The sequence below is a fragment of the Carcharodon carcharias genome, chromosome 18, assembly GCF_017639515.1.
Source record: "Carcharodon carcharias isolate sCarCar2 chromosome 18, sCarCar2.pri, whole genome shotgun sequence".
In the NCBI taxonomy this organism is placed as follows: domain Eukaryota; kingdom Metazoa; phylum Chordata; class Chondrichthyes; order Lamniformes; family Lamnidae; genus Carcharodon; species Carcharodon carcharias.
In genome coordinates this window covers 64,887,795-64,906,654 of record NC_054484.1, presented here as the reverse complement: position 1 = coordinate 64,906,654, position 18,860 = coordinate 64,887,795, and the positions used below count along the sequence as shown (strand labels likewise).

The following is an 18,860-nucleotide window of genomic DNA, read 5'->3' as shown; positions in this document are numbered from 1 at the left end:
GCCCAATATTTCCACTATTGTTTCATCCTCCATAAAACTTTTTTTTCATCTTTCATTGGCCCAACTCTTTTATTTATTAATTTCCATTTTGCTTTATAAACATCTTCACTATTTCTCTTCATGTTACCTATCAATTTTTATTTACATGTCCTCTCAGTCTTTCTAAACTATTTTGCTTCACCTCTATATTTTCTCTATCCAGTTTAATTTCATGTTGTATTATTAATCTTAGTTTTATTGTATGCCTTTTGGTGAAGCCTCATTTAAATTTAAGATCTTCTACCCATCCAAGGAATTCAGCTTCAATTGTGCCATTTGTGCTTCCAGTGGGAATATGTAAATTGTAATCATCTCCTCTCAGACATAATCCATTCATTGTCCACTGTCTTATTTAGTATTTTTTCTTTACAGTTTAACTGGACTAGTTCCCTTCTTATCTCTATTTTCCAAGGCCCAATTTTAGTTGAGCCTCAGACCTCCGCCATCTGGCATTGCTGTCTGCATGCAGACTATTCTGCAGCTAAATACAGTCTGAAACAAATATCTAGCCCACTGAATAAATCCTGGGCATGCTGTAGAAACCTGGCAAGTCTATCCTCGGAAATTTAACATCACACATTATTAAGGCTCTCTTGGTCCTGCAGTTTCTCTAATTTATCGACTTATCTCTTCTTTTACTTCCTTCCGACAGTAGTCTATAATACACTTCCAAAATAACAGCTATATTCCTGTTCATTTACTCTAATCCAGTTTTTGCACCATCCCTAAACCGTCCCTATGTTCTCGTAATTTAATGGAACCTTCGGTTAACAATGCATTAGGTCTACTGCACCTCCCTTTTCTCCTGTAATAAACTTGATATACCGGACAGGCCAAATTGATTGCCCTGACTTTCACCTCAACTGGATGCAACCCCTGGGCATCCATTCGGTGACCTAAGTAAGTGATTTCAGTAGCTTGGAAAGTACACTACTCTTCCTTCAAGCATACACCAGCTTCCAAAAATCTTCTTAAAGCCTCTTTTTTGCTGTCCAAATGTTAGACTTTCACTGATCCTGTGATCAGGATGTCATCCAGGTACACTCCTACTCGGGGAAGTCCTTGCAATAGGCTTTCAATGGTCCTTTGGAAGATTACACAGGCAGATGATACTCCAGAGGGTAGGCGTGTATATTGATAGAGGCCCTTGTGTGTGCTGATGGTTACGTACCCTCTAGACATGCTGTCCAGCTCTAGCTGTTGATATGCATGGCTAATGTCCAGTTTGGTGTAGGATTTTCCTCCAGCTATCTTAGCATACAAATCTTTTACCCTCGAGATAGAATATTTATCTAGTTTAGCAGCCTTGTTCATAGTTAATTTGCAGTCTTTGCAAATGCAAATAGTTTGTTCTGGATTCATCACAGGGTCTATGGGTGCTGCCTATTCTGAAAATTGGATTGGCTGGATTATGCCTACTTTCTCTAAGCAGCATAATTCTATCCACCTTCTCCTTTAGGGCATAAGACACAGGTCTGGCCTTAAAGTCCGGGCTTTTACCTCCAAATCTACATATATTTTTGCTTGTAAGCCTTTTATCTTTCCCAATTCATCACAAAATGCGCTGTTTTGCTTCCCTAACGGCTCAGGAATTCCTCCTGTTCTCGCTCGAAATATTTCCGACCAGTTGAGCTTAATTTTTTGTAAGCAATCATGGCCCAGAAGACTAGGCCCTTCACCTGTTACAATGATGAATGGAAGCTGGGCTGTCTGTTGCCAAAAGGACACAGATATTGTGGCGATGCCCTTTACCTGTACTGACTCTCCAGTGTATGTCTTCAGCTGAACCACGGTCTGCTCCAGGTTCAGTGGCTGGGTACCTTCATTTAGGTATTTAAATGTGTGTTCTCCCACCATTGTGGTCAAGACTCCCGTGTGTACCTCCATGACCAGAGGCATCCCATTCACTTGAAGGGTGACGGTTATTGCTTCAGTTTCTACTGCTTTGATAATGTATGGGGAATATATATCAGTATCAGCAGCTTCTGATTCTGTTATATTGAGCATTTCAATCACCTTGGTCTACTACCTAATTAGCTGTCTCGATTTCACCCTGCATTGCTTTATTACATGGCCTTTTTGTGGCAGTAGTGGCATTCTGCCTCCTTAAATCTGCAGATTTCCGGTACATGGTTAACTCCACATCTGTAACAGATTAATTTCTAAATCCTTGCTGAGATGCTTTCACTATGCCTTTTTGTTTTTTGAGCAGTAGAGCCTGTCTCCCACTTTGCTGCCGTCTCTCTGGCTTTTGCACCATGCCTGGCAGTAGGTTCTTGCCCCAACTGAAGAACGGCGCCATGTTGCACACTCTGTATAGCATGGTGCACTTCAAATCAATATTAACTTTTGCAAGCAAGCAGTGCTGAATGGCACCGTTGTGCACGCCACAAACCAACCGAACCCACAACCTGTTATTGAGTGTATCTCTGAAGTCGCAGTGCTCAGTCAAGTGTTTAAACTTCATGATTTAAGTTGCGATGGACTCTCCAGGGGCCCTTACTCTGGAGTTGAACCTAAACATCTGTATAAGTACTGATGGCTTCAGCTGAAAATGCATCTTCACACGGTCTACCAGCTCATTAAAAGATTTAAAATTGGGCACGTTCAAGGCCGTCAGGCTATGGATGAGGTTATAAGTCTTGCTATCACAGACACGTACAAGAATTGTTTTCTGCTTCTCCCCCACTGTTATTTCATTCGCCATGAAATAAAGACCTAAGCGCTCTATGTACTGGCTCCAGTCTTCCATGGACGAGTCATGATTCTGCCAAAAAGTGGCATGACTGGTGAGTATACTTTTCTTTCTTTCCTTCCGAATTGATGTATTGACATTCACAAGTTCAGCGACGAAGGTATTTATCCTTGTCGCCAATTATAATAAACTTGATGTACTGAACAGGTTTCTTACTTGAAACAGATAACTTTATTACAGAGCTCTTTTAGAAGCTACATGTTTGTACCAGGTCCACAACTAGAAAACTCCGCCCCTAAGATTACCCATGCTTAGGGCTCATTCGTCAGTACAATCAAGTGACCCCTAAAGGCAGTAGGAAATGTTTTATCTACAATCACTGCACCCCTACTCTGACCCTCATTAATATTCTTCTAACCAGAAATGCTCACATCACAGTCCTGTTCTAGCCTAAGCCATGGTGATGTTGGTGTTTTACATCATTTCCCCCTTAGCAATTTTTGCCTCTAGCTCAAAACTTTTATTCTCAGCACTTAGTGTATTTGCTTACACACAACTTCCTCTATTTGTTTGATAATCTTATGTTGCTCCCTGAATCCTTCTGATCTGTTTAGTTCTTCCATCTTTCCTACATTCTGTTTATTTTGTTCTCCTTTCTCCTTCTTCACATCTGTTCCCTTTAAATGGTCAGCAAACATATTTGAAGTAATGAAAAGACATGGGGAACTATTTCAAATTTACTGCCTGGGCACTGATTGTTTCTTGGGTAGAGTGCAAAATGAAGGATTTTCCATGAAGAGTCACCTCCCCTTTACGGAGCCTGCTTGTTTGTTCTTTAATTTCAATGAAAGAACAATTCCGTGTGTTGTCGTCCTGCTGTGTAATCTTGTCCATCAGAATTTCCCTCCTTTCCTTCACCCAGTGCTTATGCCCAGGTAGTAATAGTGAAAATTTACTCCGTTAATGTCATGAAAATAGCTGAATAAAGTGATTGCAATGCATGGGAAATATGCACAAATAAAAAGCATTTGCTGGCAATAAACAGAAAATGCAGACACAAGCTGCAAGCTTGCCAACATCTGATAAGAAAAGTCTTGGCCCACATCCTTAACAGGATTGTGATGTTAACATTTCAGGTATAGACAGCTCTTTAGAGTGCAATGTCAATATATTTGTTTTTAATGTTACACAGCATGATTCCAACCTAAAGGTTTTTATCTCCAAGTACTTTCATTCCAGAATATATTGAATTGGAAGAAAATATAAAGAAAAAAGTATTATCTGTGATGTGCCACAGATTTTGCAAAATTATTTTATGTCTAGAAAGATACAAATATTTCACAATTATTTGCCTGATCCCTGAAGTTAATCATGTAGTCAATAAATCTCATATTACAACCTCTTATACACACTGTGAAGGAGCAAAATAAACTCCAGAAATTAACCAAGATAACTCAGCAAACTTGCCATTTGAAATGGGGCTCAAAATTTATTTTCTTTACCCCACCATCTTTTCAGACAATCTCAGACAACTTGAGTATTAACTGTCATTTTCCCTGGCCCCTATTTGTCTGGCAAGATAAACCATTGGATAATGTCTTCAGATAGCATATAGAAAGCATTTGCAAAATTCGTTATACAGACTTTAATTAGCCAAGTGCCTTGCAATGATTTTGTATGCTAGTCTGATTCTACTTCTACATGAGCCATGATATTTCTCTCCTTGTGGTATCTTTGTTATTATAATGATATTGAAAGTTCAATAAACCTAAAAAAATCTACTGGAAAGAATGGATGTTATAGTTAATCATAATTCTTTCAACAGTATGATTTTTAAAAGAGATACTGGAGATAAGACTCAACCACTTTGAAAAACATAGAAACAAATTGGTGGTTATTAATTCTAAAGCCAGTAAAATACAGAAAAAGCTGTGCTGCCATCTTCAATATTGCTTCATTAGAATCCCAATTAACACCTAAAATGGACTGCATCCTTCTGGCACTTCTCAGAATTGTCAGGGGAAAGTAAATGTCATTTCATATCTAAATTTAACAGCTATGCAATTTGCAGATAAGAATGTCTCCATTTTATAGATAACACAAGTTGATTATTAATAAACCAAGAGTTACATAACCTTTATAAAGAAACTATAGAAGGGTGCACACATCAAAGGACATTGGGGTTTAAGGATTATATTTTAGAAAACTCTCCTTAATCAATCTAACTGACCTATTGTTAACTTTACTATTTTCGCCCTGAAGAAAGGCACTTCTTTGAAACCATATGTGAATTTAATTGTGGATTGAAAACTTAGACTGAAGAAGTCACAACTTAAAATATCTGCAAGCAGAAAAGTAGATATGCTACAAACAAATGAAACTGCAGGAACAGAAGTAGGCCATTCAGTCCCTCAAAGCTGTTCTGCCATTCAATCAGATCATGCCTGATCTGTAACTCAACTCCATGTATCCACCTTTGTTCCAGCAATGAAGATTATGAATAGAGAATTAGAACAATTGCTGACACTGAAGCTAAACTCCATATATGTGCTAGATATGTAAAAGCTGATGAAACTGCATTATATTCCAGGGTAGATTTTCTGAGTCCTCAGAATTGTAAGTTCACGAGCAAACCACAAATGCATATTGCAAAACAATACTAATATTACAGTATGAGCTTGTCACGTGTAAAGACTTAAAGATCTAGTCTTCCAAATCAGCCCAAAAAATCCACATGGAAAGTCAGGGGTGAAACTTTACCTAGCACCACTCCTGTTTACAGAGCTCTCTAGATAGTATTGTCATTTGGATTTCTAGTCATAATATTGCAGAAGTTTAAATGCAGAGGGAACCATCATTAGCTGAACTCACATTATTGGATATGACTAATTAGGCTGTGGGATCCTTTTTGCTGTTGATTTCCAGTACAGAAACCAGCAAGGTTCATTACATGAAGTTTCTGTGCTTTTATTGTACTACAACTCCGTATCACCTTACAGCACAAACTTCAATACAATTGCCTGAATTGCTATATCCCCCATCCAGAGATAACAGTGAATTCAAATTAGGTACAGAAAATGCAAAACATGCATGTCCTGTTTGCCTTTGTGTCTCTGCCAAAGGTTTACTAGAGATCAGAATAAGATGTGTGATTGTCATTCATAATTCAGAAGCAGAGGGCTGGATTTAATGGAGGCAACAGAAGTATCACCACCTGCTGGAAAGCCGGCAAGAGCCTTGCATCACCTCTTTCAGGGAAAGCCCACCAAAATTTAGTGCCACATAGACACTTAACTCAACAGCAGTGGGTCTTCCCTGGGATCAAGGACCCAGGGGGTTGGAAGTCCTGCTTGCCAAGAGCTGCCGGCCAATCAGAAGCCAGTATTGAATAGCAGTGCCACCAGGGAGGTGTTGGCTGCAGCTGGTACAACACCCACCCAAGGCAGGATCCCAGACAAGAAGTGAGTGATGGCCGAAGGGGTGTTGCAGGATGGGGGCAAGGGCAGAGGATGGTTCTCCCAAACAGAAAGGGGGATTGCCCCCCACACCTTCCTAATGCTGAGTCACTTAATCAGGCACTGAGTTCCTTGGACCAAGGGACCACCACAGGAGTCCACAAGAAACACAACACGGGTTTGGCTTATCATGCATCCTGCAAGGCGAGCCCCCTGTCTGGTATTGGGATAATAGTAGCAGCAGTGGGTTGAGGCCCTTAAGTGGTGGTCCACAAGGGCCTCAATTGGCGGTGGGGCAGAAAAGCCATCCACAGGGTCCCCACCTGCCACCCTCCTACCTGATGTATAACTCCCCACAACACCCCAACCCATCAGTGCCCCCCCCACCCCCCATCCCCACCACCAAACTCACCATGGGGGAAAGCATTAAATTGGGCCCAGGATCTTCCTGTAGCATCTGAGGGTTTTTTTTCTAATTTTTCTCTCTAGCTTAAATAGTAGAGTATAACAAACCAATCTAAGAAGCAATAATAAAGATCATTTATAGCGGACTAGGTCACACCAAAAAGCTATCCTATGGTTTTTACAAATAAAATCTATGTTAGCATTGAAGTTACATGGAGAACATAAAATATAATCGAGGCTAGATTTACTCTAGTTTAAATGTAAGTAGCCATATGAGCCCTCAAATTGACTCACCATCATAATGGACAAGGTCATAAAATTAGCTAAGAAATATTAATTGGAGATATTAACTTTAACAATTTTCTGTGTTCCTTTCAGCTGGTTTCTAAAAGAACTCTACTTAAGAAGGGTATCCAAATTTCATCAAACGCTTTGAAGGACCGAGCCAGTACAAATGAGTTAGGGAGTCACCCACCAAGATTAGATGTCTGCCAATGCGAGATATTTGTTTGCCAATAAGAGCAAGTCATATGCCCTTATGGGTACACAGCCTGCCAATATGTGTAGGGTGCCTGCCAACACAAGTTTCTTCCCTATCACCATAAGCAAATACTTTGCCACCGTGAGTGAGTCACTGTTAGTGCAAAAGAGATTCTGTCAGCACATCTGAGTGCCTGCTACTATTGTGAGCTGAACGAACCAAACAAAAGTTAAGTAGGTGAAACAATTACTGTGTTTCAGATTATACTAAGTTCAATTTCCACACACATCGTTTAATAATTCTTAAAATTTCATTCTTCCTATAGCGTAATCAGCATTTGTTATTCAAACTAATATATCCACATTGCAAATGAAAACCAGAATGCTAAGTAATAAAAATGAAAAGGATTCATGTCTTAGTTCCAACTCAACTGCAAGAGAAGTACTGATATCGGACCTTTATAGAGTTACCCATATCAGATCTTTATAGAGTTATTGATATCGGACCTTTCTAGAGTTACTGATGTCAGACCTTTCTTGAGGTACTGACATTGGACCTTTATAGAGGTACTCATTTGGATCTTTGAGTTGATTTTCTGGTCAGCAAACTTGAGGCCAGAAATTTAATTAGATATGGGGGCTGAGAGTCATAATTCATGACTTGTCTGTTCCAGCTGTGTTGGAAGTAAGCACAAAATTTTCATGCTGTCATCTCCTCATCATCATGATTTCCACATACAGCCTAGTGCATCCCATGATGCTGATTGGCTGAACGCACATTTGGGGGTGCCTAATAGCATGTGAGGTTAGCACATCTTCTAGTTAGTCTCCAACTCTTAAAGGTAGCCTGTTCCTCTTAAAGAAAAGCCTCATTGGAACATTCAAGCCTGAAAACAACTGGAGCAGAAACATTCAAGATAAAGGAACATCAGTCCAGGAAGAGAGCTCTAAGATTCACCAATGATGTTCTGGAGGCACTCGTGGTGGAAGTGGATAGAAGAGAGAGGCTATATTTCCTCAAATGGTCAGGGGTTTTCAAGGCATTTCCTCGAAAGAGAGTGAGAGATTGTGACCAGGGAGGTGACCAGCAGTCAGGGCCAATGAATGCATCCTCACATCACATCTCACATCAGACCACCAGTCTGTCATACTGACAAATGCACCAAACTCCCATCATTCACCCAGCAGCACTCATGCTTGATATTCACATATGCCATCTCATCCACACCTTCCTATAATGCCAACCTCACACCGCTCTCTCTGCCTCCACAGATTTCCAGCTATTCACCTATATCAGGGACATCACCAGACACCGTGGCATAAAATCACTGGCATTCTGCTCTCTGTCTTGCAGGAAAAGTGTGCCCATAACAGGAGGGAACAACAGAAGATAATGGGGACACCACAAATTTATCTACTCACCCCAATTGGGGAAATGGTGCTCTGCATTATAGGGCTGGTGGCAATGGAATCCATGGCTTCCAGCATCCCCAAGAACATTGAAGATGATGGTGAATTACAGCTTCATGTCCCTTCTCAACTCATCCTTAACCCAAGACCTGCCATGAATTAAATACTGAAGATGGTGTGACCAGGGACCTGCTCCTTTCCTACCTATCACCCTCCTTACCCTTATCCTCAACTTCTGCTTTTATGCTTCTGGATGCCCAGGATCTGCTACCTGGCCAGCCACAGCACAGGCAGGCTGAAGAGAAAAAGGAAGCTCAAATTACTTATAAGGAAACACTGTCTCTTGATATCACAAACCCATCCACCAGCTCAGATATTGACACTATGCATATCTTAGAGACTAGTTTAGAATCAGGATTAGTATGTGGTCAGTCAATGGGCACAGGTGGGCTGCAGTCAGGCCTTGGGGAAAGGGTGCCACATGTGCCAGCTCGCGGGAGGATGAGGTCACACACAATTTCTGCTGCAGGTGACTGAAATGAGGACTTTTATGAGGCTGCCTAGAATAGAACATTGATGAAGATGCACACCAAGATGCTTGGGGCATTGGCAGGCCTGCCACAGAGCCTTCTGTCGCTGTTAAGGAACATGGAGAAGTCCAGCTTCAACATGGCAAAGGGCATTGTACAAAACTTGGAGCCCAAACTTTCCACTGTGGAAGTGCTAACTCTGCTAGCAGATCTGACCATGATGGAGCATCATGGAGTGACAATGGTGGTCACTGTCTCTGCTTCTGCTACTGCAAAGGCAGAATCCACAAAAAGGGCTGCTTTGGTTAGAGAACCCCCATCAGTTCCACAGGGAAGGTCGAACGGTATCAAGTGCCCTTCAGGCACTTAAGTGACCACCATTGGGCCTTCCCTGAGATTCAGGGTCCCAGCGGTGGAGAACCAGCCCATCGAGACCTGCAGGCCAATTAGAGGCTGGCAGCTCTCCATTGCTCTTCATGCCCAGCGGGGGAGGGGGGAGTGGCAGCTGCCAGCAATGCTGCCATCAGAGGCCAGGATCGCCAAGTGACCCCAGGCCAAAGGTGAGTGAGGGCAGGATGGGATTCGCTGGTTTGGGGGTTACAGGAGAGTGGTCATGGGGTTCAAAGAGCAAGGGCAGGGGAATGGCTTTCAGCAGGCACCCCCACTTCCATCAGGCACTGAGCGACCTTCCCTACACGGCTACCAGCAAACGCAACAGCATTTTATGGACAGCCGTTTGGAAGTGTGAAAAAGCCTTTAATCCCTCAGCCACCAATAAATTGTGTTGGACTCAGAAATAATGAGCATCAGTGGCTCATTAAGGAGCCTAATTGATATCACATCGCCGGTGACCAGGAATCCTGTGTCAGCCCATTCCACCCTCCCACTTAATCGGGGGAAGTTTTGCCACTTTATTCTCGATAATGTGGGCCTGGCCATCATGGTTCTGACCACAGAGAAGGCGGTGGTGTAGTGGTGTTGTCACTGGACTAGCAATTCAGAAACCAACACTAACGCTCTGGGGATCTGGGTTTGAATCCCACCATGGCAGATGGTTAAATCTGAATTCAATTAAAAGTCTAATGAATGATGACCATGAAATTATTGTTGTAAAAATACCTCCTGGTTCACTAATGCCCCTTTAGGGAAGGGAATCTGCCATCCTTGCCTGGTCTGGCCTACCTGTGACTCCAGATCCACAGCAATGTAGTTGACTCTGAAATGGCCTAACAAGCCACTCAGTTGTATTAAACCACGACACAGTCTAAAAGGAATAAACCCGGATGGACTCCTGGCATCAGCTTAGGCCCTGGAAACAACGGCAAACTCAGGCCTGCTGACCCTGCAAAGTCCTCCTTACTATCGAGGGGCCTGTGCAAAGTTGGGAGATCTGTCTCACAGGCTAATCAAGCAACTGCATGACAGAGTCATCCTCATGGAATTATATCTTACAGATAATGTCCCAGACTCCACCATCACCATCCCTGGGTATGTCCTGCCCCACTGGCAGGACAGATTGGCAGAGATGGCGACACAGTGGTATACAGTTGCTCTGGGAATCTCATGGTATCAGGTCAAACCTGGCAAGGAAACCTCCTGCTAATTACCACCATGTACCACCTGCACCCCCACCAGCCCCCCACCCTGCTCAGCTGAAGAATCAGTGCTCCTTCATGTTGAACACCACTTCGCAGAAGTACTGAGGGTGGCAAGGGTGCAGAATATACACTATGTGGGGGACTTCAGCGTCCATCACCAAGAGTGGCTCAGTAGCACCATTACCAATACTGGCTGAGTCCTAAAGGAAACACCTGCTAGACTGAGTTTGCAACAGGTGGTGAGGGAACCAACAGGAGGGGGAATATACTTGATCACCTGCCTGCTGTAGATGCACCTGTCCATGACATTATCAGTAGGAGTGACCACGGCACAGTCCTTATGAGATAAAGTCCTGCCTTCACATTGAAGATACCCTCCACCTTGTTGTGTGGCACAACCGGCGTTCTAAATAGGATAGATTTCGAACAGATCTAGCAACTCAAGACTAGACATCCATGAGGTGCTGTGGGCCATCAGCAGCGGCAGAATTGTACTCAACCACAACCACAACCACAATCTGTAACCCCTGGCATATCCCCCACTCTACCATTACCATCAAGCTAGGGGATAAACTCTGATTCAATGAAGAGTGCAGGAAGGCATGCCAGGATCAGCAGCAGCACACCTAAAAAAAGGTGTCAACCTGGTGAAGCTACCATACAGGCTACCTGCATGCCAAACAGCATAGACAAAGCTAAGTGAGTCCACAACCAATGGATCAGATCTAAGCTCTGCAGTCCTGCCACATCCAGTTGTAAATGGTGGTGGACAGCTAAACAACTGGAGAAGAAGGCTCTACAAATATCTTTATCCTCAATGATGGGGGAGCCCAGCACATCAGTGCAAAAGATATGGTTGAATCATTTACAAGGATCTTAAACCAGAAGTGCTGAGTGGATGATCCATCCATCATGGATCACTAACATGGAGGGCCCGCAGAGCTACATGGGTGCAATAAATGGCACCATGTAGCTTTTCATTCAATTTGCTCCTCCTGAGCGAGGTGATGATGAACTCCCCTTGTCTTGTGTGTACGGCCTCTGTCACTTCCCAGATGCTGCAATGCAGGGCATACTGGGGAACGTTGGCAATGTTTCCCGATTCCGTCTGGAAGAGCCAGGAGGTGAAAAAGGTGAGAGTAATGGTGATGTTGAAAGACACTGGCAGAGCCATTCTCTTCCTGATGACAGGCTCCAGACCAAGTTGCAGATCAGTGACCACCTCCTTTTTGATCTTGAGCTGCCAGAGACATTGCTCCTGGGACAGGTAAAGAAAGGGTGAACTACTCTCTGAAACCACCCTCCCCATTGATGGACAGGGCCTTCTGTGGAGAGCCCTCCTCCACCTCTCTCTTTGAAGAGCTTCTTTCTCTGTATTCTGTGCTCCATGGCCTGGTCACTGCAGCCACAGCCCCCGTACCTGAGTCAGGTATTCCTCTGTCCTCCCCAGCTATAAGCACCAACTGCCAGAAAGTAATTCTAAATCCAGCACCATGCTTCCACAAACTCCATAAGCTGAAGTAAGACAAAACCATCCAACCTGTAACTTGTTGACTGGCGCTTTAAATAGCTCTGGTACAGGTTCCATCTTGCTGATTCTTAGAATGCCATGCACATTCATCCAATGGACCTACAGTATGGTTTAACTTCAAACAATTTATTAAGAATTATTTAGAGGCCTAAGCTTAAATGCATGGTGTTCAAGGCACAGACTATTCTGCATCTAGCTCTCTTGGAGCCTCTAGGTCATCTGACTATTGGTGTCACAGTTACATCATTAATGTCATCATGGTCTCATTAACAGATCTATTAATCCATTACTCCACACACTGTCCCTAGCTGATCTCTGAATTTTAAATCTGAAATCAGTAGAGTTTTGTTATTCAATTGGACAAAAGAATATGAAGTCAAGCCGCATGGATAGTTTTTAGATAAAGATCAGTTATGATCTCACTGAATGAAGAAAAGGACTCAAGGGGTTGAATGTCCCCATGTCCTTACAGGAAGAGAGAATGCTCTTCCTGTCAACTACCCAACTCCATATCAACTAACCAACTCTTCAAGCACCGCCTGGCCCACGTGAGGCAGAGTCTGCAGATTGTGCATTGGACTTGTCAGCCATTTCAGAACCCATTGGATCAGAGTGGAAGCAAATCATCCTGGATTCCAGGGAATTACCTAAGAAGACTGCCTATGAGAAAGAAGGTTTGGAGATTCTTACCTGTTCTACTTTGATCATCTATTCTGACTAAGCTCACCTTTACAAGGGTGGTGGTGTTTTGGCCAGTTGTCGCAACTTCCTTGATCTCAGACACTTGTACATTGAAGTGACATTCTTATCTATGCATGGTATACCCATTCAGTTTTACTTCTATAACCTCTTTGGTCCTGTCCTGAATATACCATATATCTATAAAGTACCAGGTAAATGTTACTTCAGAGAAGATGAAAGAAAACAAGAAGAATCTTCTTCTGGATAGCAAAGAGAAATTATATTTAGTGAAGCCAAAGACAATCTAAGAGAGACTGCTGAGAGATGTGTCAAGTAAAATTACTTTGAACAGTCCACAGGCCTTCTAGGCAATCTCAAGTTAGCAAAGCTTAGATGCCGAGATGTGTCAGTTCTGCTTTACAAACCTGCTTACTTTTCAGTCTTGCTACTATAAAAGAGTTCCACACAGGGCAAGATAAGCTTCCCAGCCACTTTCCAGAATTAATTCAAGTCCTGACTCGTTTTGAACAGAAGTCTTTAAATTAAAGTTGAGACCAGATCAGACAATTGTTATGGCTGTGTGACATTGTAAGATAGCTATATTTTAAGCAGTCTCACTTAATTCAAGGCTAAATAGAATATGTAACCTCCTACTAGTTCTGCCAGCGATAAGCCAGTTTGTCTTGGTTGCCATTGGGACCTGGATCCAGGTCAAGTCCTATTGAAACCCAAGTGCCACTTTTAACATCTAAACATAAAAGCAAAGCAGCTGGACTTGCTATTGTAGACATACCCTGGACAGAGAGAGAGCAAGAGGGAGAGAGAGAGAGTCCCAGAGAAAGAGACAGGGAAACAGCAATTGTTCTGAACCATAGGGGGAAAGGCTGTCGTCTATTTGTGACGTGGCCAAATGTGAGTGGGAGCACCTTCTCTGGTTAAAGAGATGGAATTCTTGGAAATTAAAGGACACTCAAAGATTTTCCATGACATGGCTGGGAGAAGGAATTGTCGGAGTGGGCTTTGCTGTTGGAAATCAGTTCAGGGATTCTCAAAAGGCTGAGGGAAACAACTTTCAATAGTCATTGGACACTACAACTTGGCAAGTCGGGGAGAAGCAAGCCTGTTGGAAGCTGGAAGTAACTTTGAAATAGTTCCTGTAAAGACTACAACTCTGCTTTGAGTGTGGCATAATGTACAAACCTGGCATGAGGTTATCAGTTGTGTTAAATTAAGAAGAATACCTGTCCTGTAGTTTAGAGTATTAGTTGTCTACTAAGTAATGTTCTGTCAATATAGATTTTAGTTTGTTACAGTAAGTCTTAAAACTTGGAATTGTATCGTGCAATTCCTTTAAGTTGGTCATTTGAAATTCAAATCTCTTTTTTAAGAGTTATTAGTCTCTACAGGGATCATAACACAATTTACAAGGCATTTTTCCTACAGCCCAAATTAAGGAAGTAAACTGAAACTCAAACCTATTCCACTCAGGAACAAATACTCACTCATTTATTAGGCTCATCGTATCATTCATATTATTTCTAAACAGTTTTATCTCTTTTTTACAGCTCCACCAATTATTTCATTGAATTTCAAATCATTACCAAATGGCCTGAAGAAGGTTCAGTGCATTGCTTCGAAGGGTAAACCAGCTGCAACTATTACCTGGAAAGAGGATACTTTTGGAAACTCCACACAGATTTTTGTTGATAATGATGATGGTACCGTGACTGTGGAAGGTTACTACCATACACCCATCAACTTCACAGAACAAAAACAAACCTGCATCATAAACCACCCGGCATTTAATGCAACTCAGAACCTTACGATTTCCATCGGTATGTTTGTATTCTAGTCTTTTTAATCTAGACCTTCTGCCTGTGAGAAAGTATAATGATTGGCTTTGCAAAGCATATTCCTGCTATATGTACAACAGATTTTCCATAGATAATATAATTAGCAGAATATAAATTGAAGAGGCTAGAAAGAATTTTGTAGCTCTTTGGAAAAATGAGCCCTCTCCTTTAGGGTCTCCCTATTGCAAATGTTTTATGAGATATAACAGTGAACAATTTGTTGTTAATATATTGGCAGTGAATTTTCATGGGATATTTCCATTCATTCCCTGTAACCTTAGCACAAAGCCATGTTTTAGGGAGGAAACTCATACACATACAATTTGCGCCACTTCACTTTCTGAGGAGCTGTGTGTCAGGAGACTGCACTACATGCAACAAGCCATTAGCTGCAATACATTCAGGAACAGGGCCACAAGCTACTGTGAACATCCTACAGACTGTTATTGTTAAGAGATGAAGGCCACCATTGCCCTGTATATTACTGGATCCTTCCAGTCAGTAATGGGGGAGGCGATTCATCTATAGTATCAGTCCACGGAGCTGTAAGGACCTGCATTCACCAGGTGACAAATGTCATTCATTGTAGTGCTCCTGAGTTCATGAGTTGTAGCATGTCCCATGCAGAACATAGGCCAGAATTTTCTGCTTGACATGTGGGGGGCAGGCCCGGCATGTCAGCGCGTAAAATGATGCACGCTGATGTCGGGCGAGCGTCCCAACGTCACCGCGCGCCATCGCAATATTCCGCTGGGTGCGCGCGCAATGGAGTTCGACACGCACCCGCCATTAATTAACGGGCTGGTTAAGGCTCTTAAATCAGCAATCGACACCGACTTTCAGGCAGTTGGGTAAGTGACTTTTTAATAAAACTCATCCATGAGCGGGATAAGAGGGCTCAGTGCAGTTGTCAATCTGGTCTGTGGGTATTTATTGCAGAAAGTTTTTTAAACTTGCCTGTCTGAGCTGTAGCAGTTCAGATCGATTTCCAAAAGCCTTCCGCGTACTTTGAACCTTCAGGTCAGCACTCTGCAGTCAGGAGTCTTTATTGGGCCTGCAGCTTTACGAAAGCCTCCCTTTAGCCTGGGTATGATTTCTGACATGTCCACTGGAGGCAGCTCCTCTGAGGAGGAAGGGAGGGATAGAATAAGGAGGAGGCCAAGAGTGCACAATCAGCCTCCAGGGGAGCCACCTTTGGGAGTACAGGCACAGTCACAAGGGGCACAGGGCCAAGAGGTAGTCCAAGGTGGAAGGGGCCGCAAAAGATGCCACTATCCTGCTGCCAGGGTATATAGGCAGAGAAGTAGCTACCTCAATATAACCGAGGTACAGTGCCGAAGGAGGCTCCAACTGTAACAGGAGACAGTCAACTATATCTGTCAGATGATTGGCCCTGAGATCTCTCCTAACTGTGTGGGCGGGCACCCAATGCCAGCAGCTCTGAAGCTCACAGTTGCCCTCAACATCTATGCCTCTGGCTCCTTCCAGGGCTCGGTGGGTGATCTTTGCGGTGTCTCCCAATCAGCTGTCCACACTTGTGTCAATCAGGTCACAGATGCTTTGTTCAGGCATGCAGTGACTTTCATCCACTTCCACTGGGACCGAGCCAGAGGCTTTGCGGCAATTACTGGCTTCCCCCGTGTCCAGGGTGCTGTGGACTGCACACATGTGGCCATCAAGCTGCCACAGGTGAGCCCAGTGCCTTCATCAACAGGAAGGGCTTCCACTCCATGAACGTGCAGATAGTGTGTGATCACAGGATGCTGATTCTGCAAGTCTGTGCAAGGTACCCAGGCAGCTCCCACGATGCCTACATCCTCATTCACTCCCAGGTGCAGGGGCTCTTCAGTGCTCCAGCCCTGGTGGATGGTTGGCTGCTGGGTGACAAGGGCTATCCCCTCAGAAGGTGGCTCATGACACCTCTCCGTCATCCAAGCACAGAAGCTGAGGAGCGCTACAGTAGGAGCCATGGCACCGCAAAGGCTGTGGTGGATGGAGCCATCAGTCTTCTCAAGATGCGCTTCTGATGCCTGGACCCGTCAGGGGGTGCACTCCAGTACCCCACAGATCGTATCTCGGTGATAGTGGTTTCATGCTGCACTCTCCACAATCTTGCGCCTGAAAGGGGGATCGCAGTGGATGACGAAGACGTTGACACAGTAGATGCGGCTGCACACGATGAGTCCAGCACTGAGGAAGCACAGGGGAATGATGATGGACTGAACGCTGACCCGGGACTACACCAAGGAGGCAGGGACACCCGGGAGACTTTAATCCAACGAACCTTCAGCTTGCTCCACACAAATGGATCTGGAGGACCAGCCTTGCCTGACGTTTCCATTCTCGGCACTTAAGTGCTACATCTGCCACTTCATCAGCTGCAACTAAGGGCTTTGGATACAAACCTCAATGTCCACTCAAACACTCATAAAATGTACGTGAAAGATACAGATGCAGAACAAAGGAGCCAGCCTCAGCCATGACAACACACCTGGTTTTAATTTTCTCCATCATAAGATCACACAAAATGAAAGCAAAACATTTTTCAAGCATAAACAAATAATAATTCCCTAATCTAGGGCCAACACAAAAGCACCAGTGAGAAGCCTTTGGTGTGCCTAAGGTGACTTATGCTTACATTTCCGGGTGCTATATCTTTGTGCTGCCCCATTGCTCAGAATGGCTTTTGAGACAGCTTGCTGACCCTGCTGTCCTGATGCCTGTTGGCCTCAATGACCTTGGCAACCACCCTCTGGCCTGTGGAGCCTGTGCTAGTCCCGCCTGAGAGGGATCTGCCAGGTCCACAGCTGGCATCTCCCCAGTCATCGCAGCCTCACCCGATGAAGCTTGCAATTGAGAAATGCACTTCATGGGATAGATGTGATTGGAGTGGAGAGAGTGCAGAGGTCGTTGACTAGGATGCTGGCCGGGCTGGGGAGTTGGAGTTATGAGGAGACATAGCACTGACTGGGGATATTTCCCCTGGAGCAGAGGAGATTGAGGGGTGACATTATTTAGGTTTCTAACATTATGAGGGGCATAGATAGGGTCAACAGAAAGGAACTTTTCCCCTTGGTGGAGGGGTGAGTAACCTGGTGGCATTGATTTAAGGTAAGGGGCACAAGGTTGAAGGGTGAGATGATGAGGAACTTTTGCACACAGTAATGTGGGATGCACTGGCTGAAAGAGTGGTAGAAGCAGAAACCCTCCTAACATGTAATAAGTATTTGGATGTACAGTTGTGATGCCATGGCATACAAGGCCATGGGGATAGTGGTCGTAAATGGGATAAGGTGACTTTAGAAGGTGGTTGACATGTGCATCTTTGAAGGGTCGAGGGCCCTTTGTCTATGACCCACACCTCTAACTCTATCACTCTGTGAATGAGCAGTGTTGCAACAATAACCTATCAAGTAATCATCAGTGCTATGATGGTGGGAGGACAGAACGGATGTCACTGTGGACCTCAAATACCTGGCCGTTCCACCCCAGTCTCACTGACACCAGTGGACCTGGGCACATGGCGCCTCTCAAGCTCCAGGGCCTCTTGCAGGAATCGGCTCAAAATCATGAGCTAGGCCTAGCTGCCTCCAGTCCACGATCGCTCACAGACATTGTGAACATTTTTCTCCTGCAAAACAGAGAAAACTATTCATTGTGGTTAATTGCACATGTAGTCTGCACACGCACGCTGCACCCCAACCACAGTAGCCCATATCAGGCCTCCAATGATTCCTCTCCACACTACTGCTGATCACTCACACAAAGGTAGTATGCCTGCTCCCAACACCCTCCCCAACAGCCACCTTGGACACATTCTGTGTCCATCACTTTAGGAAACACATGGTCTTGGCTCCCGTAGCAAGGAGGCGTGACTATGTGCAGCGTCGAGCGCAGCAGATGGCCCTTGGCCATCTTCCACAATCTCATCACCATGAATAGGATATGTGTTCTGAGTATGCGCCTAGATACATCTCCTGCAGGTTGCCCCCAGACAAGTCATGTGTGACTAAGAGCAACACATGGTGTGGGGAGAACTCATTTCCTCATGACCCACTGAGGCTGATGTAAGCATGGTCACTATCTGCTTGCCCACCCAAAATACGAGGAATGCCCAGCATGATTCAATGCAGTCAGGACAGTAAGACTTTGTGGGAGGGGTGGGCCTCGAAGGCTAAGGCTA

General features: G+C 44.1%; 1 protein-coding gene across 2 annotated transcripts in view; it reads left to right on the top strand.

Annotated features, from left to right (window-relative positions):
- LOC121290849 (cell surface glycoprotein CD200 receptor 1-B-like) overlaps positions 1-18,860 on the top strand; it is a 72,721-nt gene that overhangs the window by 31,655 nt on the left and 22,206 nt on the right. For both annotated transcript variants that reach the window (XM_041211853.1, XM_041211852.1), the window contains exon 3: positions 14,390-14,659. In XM_041211853.1, the coding sequence (XP_041067787.1) occupies positions 14,390-14,659 (270 nt within the window). The remainder of the gene's footprint in view (positions 1-14,389; positions 14,660-18,860) is intronic.